Source organism: Elephantulus edwardii, unplaced genomic scaffold (genome assembly GCF_000299155.1).
Source record: "Elephantulus edwardii isolate Elephantulus edwardi_28Jun2011 unplaced genomic scaffold, EleEdw1.0 scaffold00362, whole genome shotgun sequence".
Classification (NCBI taxonomy): Eukaryota; Metazoa; Chordata; class Mammalia; order Macroscelidea; family Macroscelididae; genus Elephantulus; species Elephantulus edwardii.
Genome location: NW_006400112.1, coordinates 522213 through 530866, shown reverse-complemented (window position 1 = coordinate 530866; position 8654 = coordinate 522213). Strand labels below are relative to the sequence as shown.

Below are 8654 nucleotides of genomic sequence, written 5' to 3'. Positions count from 1 at the left end.
GAAACCAATAGTGTAGGGTGGGAATTATGATAAGGAGATTAAACTTTGCATTGTAGATGTGGCACTTTCTTCCTTTGTCCAGACTGGCACGCTGATTGACCCAATTCCCATCAGACATGATACAGAATCTCTCATTCAGAACTTCCTCCCCAGCCCTGGTTTCCTCATCCCAGCTCAATCAAAACCATTCTAGAATATTGCAGGCATTATCTACACCCACACTCTGCCACACTCATTCCTTCATAGTGGTACTTCAAGGTAGGGATGCCCATGTCATCTTTGTAGAGGATGGAGATGGGGCTCAACTTGGTAGGTACACAGCAGGCCTTACCAACTTTCGTGGGGAACTTGAGATGCACCAAGGTCTGCACAATAGCATGTTTTGTTGGAGTAACATCATCAGCAAGGGGGGAAAAGCAACCGCCTTTACACTCATATGCATCATACTCCTTAGGTGCAATAATCCAGTTGTCCCAGCCAATGTCTTCAAAGTTTACCCGCAATGAGGTTTTCTGACAGTGGCTGCTGGCACCAGCACTCCTTTTCTGTCTGGCTAAAGGTCTTGTGGCCATGTGGCCATCCATTTTCTCCTCATCAATTTTTCCCTCTCCTTTTTCCTTTGGATTGCTCTTGGACTTCTTGAACATGCTGTCCTGCTCATGACCAATCATCTCCCTGAGCTCCAGTTTGGTCTCCTTTGTGCCATTGCTTCGGTCATTGGAGAAGACGACAAAGAAGGGCAAGTTTCTGGAACCCGGGGGGACGCTAATGTCCAGCTTGTCACAGCCTTTCCTGTGACTTTCCACCAACACTTCCAGTTTATTTTTGCTCTTAGTGGAGTCTTCCCTGACCCACCGCTTCACTGCACTGGAGACTTCAAAGGTCTCCCATCCCTGATCCCGAATGTCCTGGGATACGAGAAATGTCTTCATTCTCATGGAACAATCCCAGGAATCTGCTCGCTCAATAATATCATAAATAGCCATGCTTCCTTTCAGCTCATGAGAGGAGTCTTCGTGATTTTGACAGGAGATATAGAGGCGGAGCTCAGCCCTGGTGATCAGCTCATGTCTGGGGATGGAGATGTTGAAGAGCAATATGTGTTTTTGAAATGGGAAGTCTTCTGTGGCAGTCATAGAGACAGCATCTGAAATGCAAATACATAGTGATAGGAGTCTCCTCAGAGTGTCCATTGTCATGACACCAAAGCCAGATTTCATTATTTTTATGAATGGGGATCCAGCAGGGTATTTTTTGTTTGCATTAAGTTTCTATTTGAATTCTCTTAATCCCTTAAATTATAAGATCATTTCAAAAGATACACTGAAAGTTTTCCAATGGAAATCAGAGATGAAAAATTCCTCAAACTAGGCTTCACAGCTCAACTGTTTATTCAACACCTATTATGTGCCAGACCTTTGTGTCAATATGACCAAGGACTGTTGTGAAAACCCAGTATGCTTTGTTATCTAGCCAAATGAAGGGCCAATCTTGACTCCATTTCTTTTAAGACTTGTGATTAATAAGAAGTCGTGAATAGTTCTAAGCCACAGTCTACCTGTCTAAAATGAGCTCTTTCTATCTGCCTCGAAGGGCTAGTATAACTCTTAATATGAGTCTGGTAGGGTTGAGATGGCACATGAGATTTACTCAACACAATACCTGGCTTCTGGCAGAGCTCAGTGAGTAGTTTTGTCTATTTCTTCTCCAAGCATGCACCCCATTCCCACCCCTCCCAAAATATGTGGTTTTTATCCACTTGGAGTTAATATACCATTTGATCTCCACACATTGAATCATTGGATATTTTAATAATTTGAGTCTATGAATAGTACAATAGTTACTTCAAGTGCCTTTGACATGGAAATTTCTTGAAAATGGCTTTTGAATGACAGTGGACACTTAGGAAAATATTATCTCCTTCATGGGTGACATTCTGATGTGTGTAGGGAATAAGCATCTACAAGAGTGCTGGTCCAGACTGTGCTAGGGCCAGCCAGTGCTTCCTGGACTTGCACACGTGGCCTGACTACCACTAGGTGGCTCCAAAAGGCTACCCTCTAAGATTTTAATGTCCAGAATACAGACATCCAAAGAGGACCCACTTCTAAAGCTGAGGTCACAGATTCACCCTCTGTGTTGGTAGCATTATGTAGATTTTTTCTATTTTTCTATACAATAAGAAAATAATGCCCTATTGGATTTTCATTTGTATTACAACACATAGTGGGAGCATATGCTCTGAGGATTACATATTAATACTGTTAAAGCTCAATAAGGGCTGCCTTTGCACTCAGTTTCCAAGCCTAGGAGAGACATTCCCTGAACTCCTGACTGCTCTGAGGGAGACTCAGCAGATGGGAGAGGCTTGCTGTGAGATAGGTCAAAATCCAAGTATCTGTGTGACCTTTGGCAAGTTCCTCCAGTGATCTGTAAGTATCAGAGGTCTCTTTAGGAAAATCAGTAAGGCAACTTAGTGAGTGTTAGGCAACTTCTTTTCCTTTAAATCAGGAATATTATGTTATTTAAGTTATCTGAAAGATTTTTTTCTGAAAGGATTTTATTCTAATTCAAAACCCTTTTCATAAGATAGAAATTCTCTTACTTCTTCCAAAGATTCTTACAAAATCTGGAAGCATATCAGTTGAAGGCTAAACAAATTTCTGTTTCTAAGTGGTGAGGGACAGGAAGAGAATGGAGAAGAAAGGAGGGAAGAGAAAAAAAAGGGAGTGAGATGGGATGGGTGAGGGAGCAAAGGGCTTTTGATTAGAGTAAGGAAGAGGAGAGAGAAAAAGGGAGAATAATGGGAGAAAGATAGGAAAGGGACCACAGAACAAGAGTGAGCACTCCTTGAGCATCGACTATATTAACTGTGGCACTGGGTCCTATGAAGGAGGACACTGTAGAGTAGCACCTTCCACGAAAACTCTACAGTGATAGCAAATGTCCTAGAATATATATTGTCTTATACAATAGCATAAGCCAAACATGACCACAGAGTACTTGAGCTGTAGCTAGAGCAATGAAAGAACCAAACTTTAAACTTGATTTAACTTTAATTAGGTTATTTTGAACCTATAGTGTGGCTAGCTGCCAGTATTTTGGATAGAGCCACTGTATTGGACCACAGACCCATGAGTCCCTCCCCAGTCAACACTACCTTCCACACTGAAGCTCCGCACGATGTTGGAGGCTGGGATGGATGACTTGTTAGTGATGTACCTGTTGTATAAGTCGATCATGTACTGTGGTGGCTCCACTCTGGTTTTGTTTTGGGAAGGGACACCACTCAGTCTGAGGCTGCGCAGGAAGTCCACCTTCATGTTCTCCAGAAACATCTTCAAGTCAAAGGCGTTCTCATTCTGGTTCCTCTGTGACTCTTCTAGCATGGTGTGGGCATTGCCTCCAGTAGACACATGCCCCCAGCTCTCCAGTGGCTTTGCTTGTAGGGAGCAAGCCAAGAGGGAGAACAGGAGCAAAACTCCCCACAGAGCCATAGTGCTCATTCTGGGAAGGTGATCTGGTGCTCTCACTGGACTAGGGACTGTGGGCTCAGGGGCAGTAGTGGTCTAATGGGCACAGGGAGCAGTCTTGGGGGAGCGGACCCACATTACTCTGCAGTCTCAGTCCTCTGGAGGCATCTGTTCTCAGGCTCTCACCACAGGCAATCCTGTGTCCTCCAAGTACTTATCTGGCTCTACTGTCATACTCATACCCCTTATCTAATGAAGCTTTCTGTTAATGAAGGCTCTATAAACATCTGACAAACACAGAGGGCTTGTGGGAAGGGCAGTGCACACTGAGCAGCCACATTCTCATTTGGGTCATTGACCCCAAATTAGGATTGATTCTCATTTCCTATGAGCCAGCTTGGCTCGCAAGAATCTGGAGACAGGGTGATATATGTATGTTCCATCTCCTGGGCCATGGAAACGTTAAGAATCCAGGAAACAGACAATATAAACGTCCTCCAAATATGGAAGCCACAACAAAACACTCAGAAAGACTTCAAGTCAGCTGGGAAAGAATGTAGATCCTGGGAAAAGGTCTGCCCTAGAGTGTCAAGCTTGTCTTACTAACTCCACTGCTCCTGCCTCAGTTTCTCATTTGTTAGACAAGTTATTGAGCACTAGAGATGAGGCATGAAAATGCATCTATATTTTAATGTGGACGTAAATGCCTGGGAGTCAGTAAACCACGCATTCTCTTTGGGCTTCAGTTACTTATCTGGAAATTGAGGTTCATAATACTCATTTCAGGAGACAGTGTAAAAATTTAGAAGATATATTGAGCTTAAAATATGATGGCAATTAGCACAAGGAACACAGCAATCTACAGCAGGTAGGATGGTGTGTTGGGCCATATCTCTGTCCTCAGGTCTGAGCTAAGAGCTACAAGAGGGACACTGTCCTATTATGTAGGAGTTTCACAAAGTCACTGAGGCCAGCTGGTGCTATCCCTAGAGGACTCTGATGTCAGTGGAGTGGACATCAGGGTGCATTCTGGGCAGGTGGAGAATGGAAAGACGGGAGTTCATGACTTCAAACTCTGAGACTGGTGCATGCCCTAAAGAAGGCCCTGTTCTAATGGTCCCAGGCAGGCCTCTGTCTTTAGGTATATGGAAATCATGGTCTAGGTCAAAACTCAAGACACTCATTGCTCTCAAATTGGAAGGGACTTCACTCAGTTTCCAGAGGCAGTAAGTCACATAAGAGGAGTTTATCTATCTTTCTCCATGGAACAACTAGTGGGTTTGACAAAGCATGGGGGCTGTGCAGTCCTGAGAACAGTGAGCCTGCACTTCCACTATCTATTTTATTCTCATGCACATTTGACCAAGATGAAAAAATGAATAAAACACTGGGGCAATTTAGTGGCTTATCCTGGGGAACATTAAGACATAACAATGTGTCATGCTGGAGGGGTTCCTGGAATGATGATGTAATAAGATGAACCGATTCTAGGAGGCTTGGGACAGACTCTAGGAAATGAATTATAACCAGAGACCTAACCTTGATCTCTGATTTTGGCACAAGCACCAGGCCTTTTTTCCTGCCTCTCACGAGTCCATGTTCCTTTGTTATTTTTAATTAACAGCTCAATCCTTCCTTATCTATATCATCAGAAAATTCATTTTGCATCAAACATAGTGAGGAAATTAATGCACAAGGGAGATGTGCAGGTTGTTAAAAGAGCCATAAGATGTACATGTTATTTGCACACAAATTAGTCTTTCTCCATCAGGACATCTATCTCCTGAATTTAGTCCAAAGAGATGGGGATGGGATATGGTATAGTGCTAGTCCAGTTTTACATGAAGGTGTAGTAAGAAGGTCTCAATTGCTATTATTTTTCAACAACATTTGGGTTTGCTGCTAAGGATGAGCACTACATATCTAACAGCTGCTTACCTACAGCTACTGACAGATCCTGGTTGGCTAGGCCTTCTAAGCTTGATCCCACTTTGTCTTTTATGATCTTTATGGTTTGGGCCTTTACCCCTAAGTCTCTGTTTCACCCTGAGTTGATTTTTGTGTATGGTGTGAGATGTGGATCCTGTTTCAGCTGTCTGCAGGTAGTAGTCCAGTTTTGCCAGCTCCATTTGTTAAAGAGGTTGTCATTTTTCCATTTGATAGGTTTCATTTTCTTATCAAATATCAGTTGACCATAGACAGATAGCTGAATTTCTGGGTTCTCTATTCTGTTCTATTGTTCTATGTGCCTGTCATCGTACTATGTGCCTGTCATTGTATCAGTACCATGCTGTTTTGGTTATTACAGCTTGATACTAAGTTTTGAGATCAGGAAGTGCTATGCCTCTCACTTCATTTTTGTTTTTAAAAAGAGCTTTGCTTATTTAGGTCTCTTTCCTCTCCAAATAAGCTTGACAATATTGCCTTTTCTATTTCTGTGAAGCATTAGAAGAAGATAGAAAGAGTGCCAGAGTCATTGTACCAAAAGAAATTGGTAGACACAGAAGAATTTCATAAAACAATGTAGGAGCAAGAACCTGTGGTTATGAAGGAGGAAGTTCAAGGTGCTCTGAAAGAACTGGCAGTAAACAAAGTTCCAGGAATTTATGGCATACCAATTGACATATATCAACAATGTTGCCCAGATGTTGCCCTGGATGTGCTCACCAAGTTGTGCCAAGAAATCTGGAGGACAAGCACCAGGCCTACTGACAAGAAAAGATTTATATTTGTTCCCATTCCAAAGAAAGGTGATCCAACAGAGTGTGGAAATTACTGAAAAATATCATTGATATCACATGCAAGCAAGATTCTGCTGAAATTGATATCACATGCAAGCAAGATTCTGCTGAAAATCATCCAAAACCAACTAGAACAGCACATTAATAGAGAACTGCCTGAATTGCAGGCTGGATTTAGAAGAGGTCGTGGCACTAGGGATATTATAACTTGTGTCAGATGGATCTTGTCTGAAAGCAGAGAGTACCAGAGGAATGTCTATCTGTGTTTCATTGACTATGCAAAGGAATTTGACTGTATAGATCACAACAAACTGTGGCTGACTTTGAGAAGAATGGGAATCCCAGAATACTTGATTGTGCTTATGCAAAATATACTTGGGCAGGAGGCAGTTGTCAGAATGGAGCAAGGAAACACTGCATGGTTCAAAATTGGGAAGGGTGTGCATCAAGGATGTGTCCTATCTCCATATCTCTTCAATCTATATGCAGAACAGATTATCTGGGAGGCTGGGCTCTATGAGGAGGAATGTGGCATCAGGATTGGTGGAAGATTCACCAACAAACTGTGTTATGCAGATGACACAACCTTGCTTGCTGAAACTGAGGAGGACCTGAAGCACTTGCTGCAGAAGGTCAAGGATTGCAGCCTTCAATATGGATTGAAGCTCAACGTCAGGAAAACAAAGATTCTAACCACTGGGCAGATTGGAAGCATCATGATAGACGGTGAAGAGATTGAGATTATTGATAGCTTTAGTTTGCTTGGCTCTACAATCAACACTCTATCAGCAACCAGGAAATTAAAAGATGAATTGCATTGGGGAAAAGACTCTCAGAGACCTCTCCAAAGTCTGAAGAGCAATGGTGCCAGTCTAGAGACTAAGGTGCACTTAACCCAGGCCATAGTCTTTGCAATTACTTGCTATGCATCAGAAAGCTGGATAATGACTAGGGATGACTAATGACTAATGACAGAAGGAGAATTGATGCCTGTGAGCTGGAGGAGGGTATTGAATATACCATGGACTGCTAAGAGAACAAACAGGTTCATCCTAGAGAGGGTGAGACCAGGCTGCTCTTTGGAGGCAAAGATTCTGAAGCTTTGTCTGACATATTTTGTCTGACATGTTGCAAGGCGGGCCCAGTCTTTGGAGAGGGACCTCATGCTTGGGGAGGAGGAAGGACAGCACAAGAGAGGAAGACCCTGGATGAGATGGATGGATTCAGTGACTGGGGTAATGGGTGTAGCTGTGTCAGAAACATTAAGATTGGCACAGGATAGAGCAAGGTATAGGATCGCTGAGTCACAGGTGACTTGATGGCACATGACAACGACAAAAACATCCATAAGCAAACAGGGAACATTTCCTCATTTTTTAAAGTCCTTTATTGTTTCTAGCAGAAATGTTCAATAATTTTCTTTATAAAGATCTTTTGTGTCTCTAGTTAGGTTTATTCCTACGTATTACAATTTGTGGTTGACTACTGTGCTTTCTTTGTCACTGTAGAGGAATTTCACTGACTTTTGTATATTGGTCTTGTATCCTGCAACAATACTGAATTGGTCTTCTAGCTCTAATAGTATATTTGGTTGTGTCTTTGGGGTTTTCTGTTTACAGTATAATATCATCTTTATATAGTGACAGTTTGACCATCTCTTTGCCCATCTGGAGGCCTCTTGTTTTCTTCTCTTGTATTGCCCTAGCATGTACTGCCAGTACAATATTGAATTGGAATGATAATAGTGGACACCTGATTGCAAGAATGCTTTCAGTCTTCTTCCATTGAGAATGATATTGGCACTTGATTTTGCATATATACTTTTCACAATGTTGAAGGAATTCCCTTCTATTCCTATTTTGCTGAATGTTTTAATCAGGAAGGGGTGTTCCATTTTGTCACGGACTGTTTCTGCACCAATTGATAGGATCATGTGATTCTTGGTACTTGCTTTGTTAATGTGATGAAATATGTTTATTTTTTCCCCCTTATATTGAATCATCCTTGCATATCATTATGAATCCCACTTGGTCATGATGAATTATTTTTTTGATATGCAATTGAATTCTATTGGCTAGTATTTTATTAAGGATTTTTGCATCTATATTCATGAGAGATCTTGGAATATGGTAAATTTCTTTTTTGTAACATGTTTACCTGGTTTTGCTTACTTGATAGAACGACTCGGGAGTATATATGCTTTCTTTTTAAATTTTTTTAAAAAATAATTTAAGTAGAACTGGTGATATATCTTCTCTGAATATTTGGTAGAATTCAGCCTTGAAGCCATCTGTTACAGGACATTTTTTTGTGGGGGAGTCTTTTTATGACCTACTCAATTTCTTCTTCTTTTTTTTTTTAAATTTAGGTTATTTATTTTTCATTTCAATGAACATCTACAGAGATTTTGGGATTCCATTCATTCATTGTTGCACCTTTC

The 8654-nt window shown here is 41.5% G+C and overlaps 1 protein-coding gene across 1 annotated transcript; it reads right to left on the bottom strand.

Annotated features, from left to right (window-relative positions):
• Positions 1-206: 206 nt before the first annotated feature.
• On the bottom strand, positions 207-3506 carry GDF2 (growth differentiation factor 2). The gene is made up of 2 exons (XM_006902051.1): positions 3161-3506; positions 207-1147 (listed from the first exon to the last, which is right to left on the bottom strand). Exons 1-2 carry the CDS (start codon positions 3504-3506, stop codon positions 207-209), a joined length of 1287 nt encoding a protein of 428 aa, XP_006902113.1.
• Positions 3507-8654: the final 5148 nt, after the last annotated feature.

What these genes read in the sequence shown, in the direction of transcription:
- GDF2 (XM_006902051.1), bottom strand. Translation starts at nt 3,506, where the DNA reads ATGAGCACTATGGCTCTGTGGGGAGTTTTGCTCCTGTTCTCCCTCTTG. An exon ending in GCGGAGCTTCAGTGTGGAAG is followed by an intron (nt 1,148 to 3,160) that starts GTAGTGTTGACT and finishes TTTGCATTTCAG; the next exon opens with ATGCTGTCTCTATGACTGCC.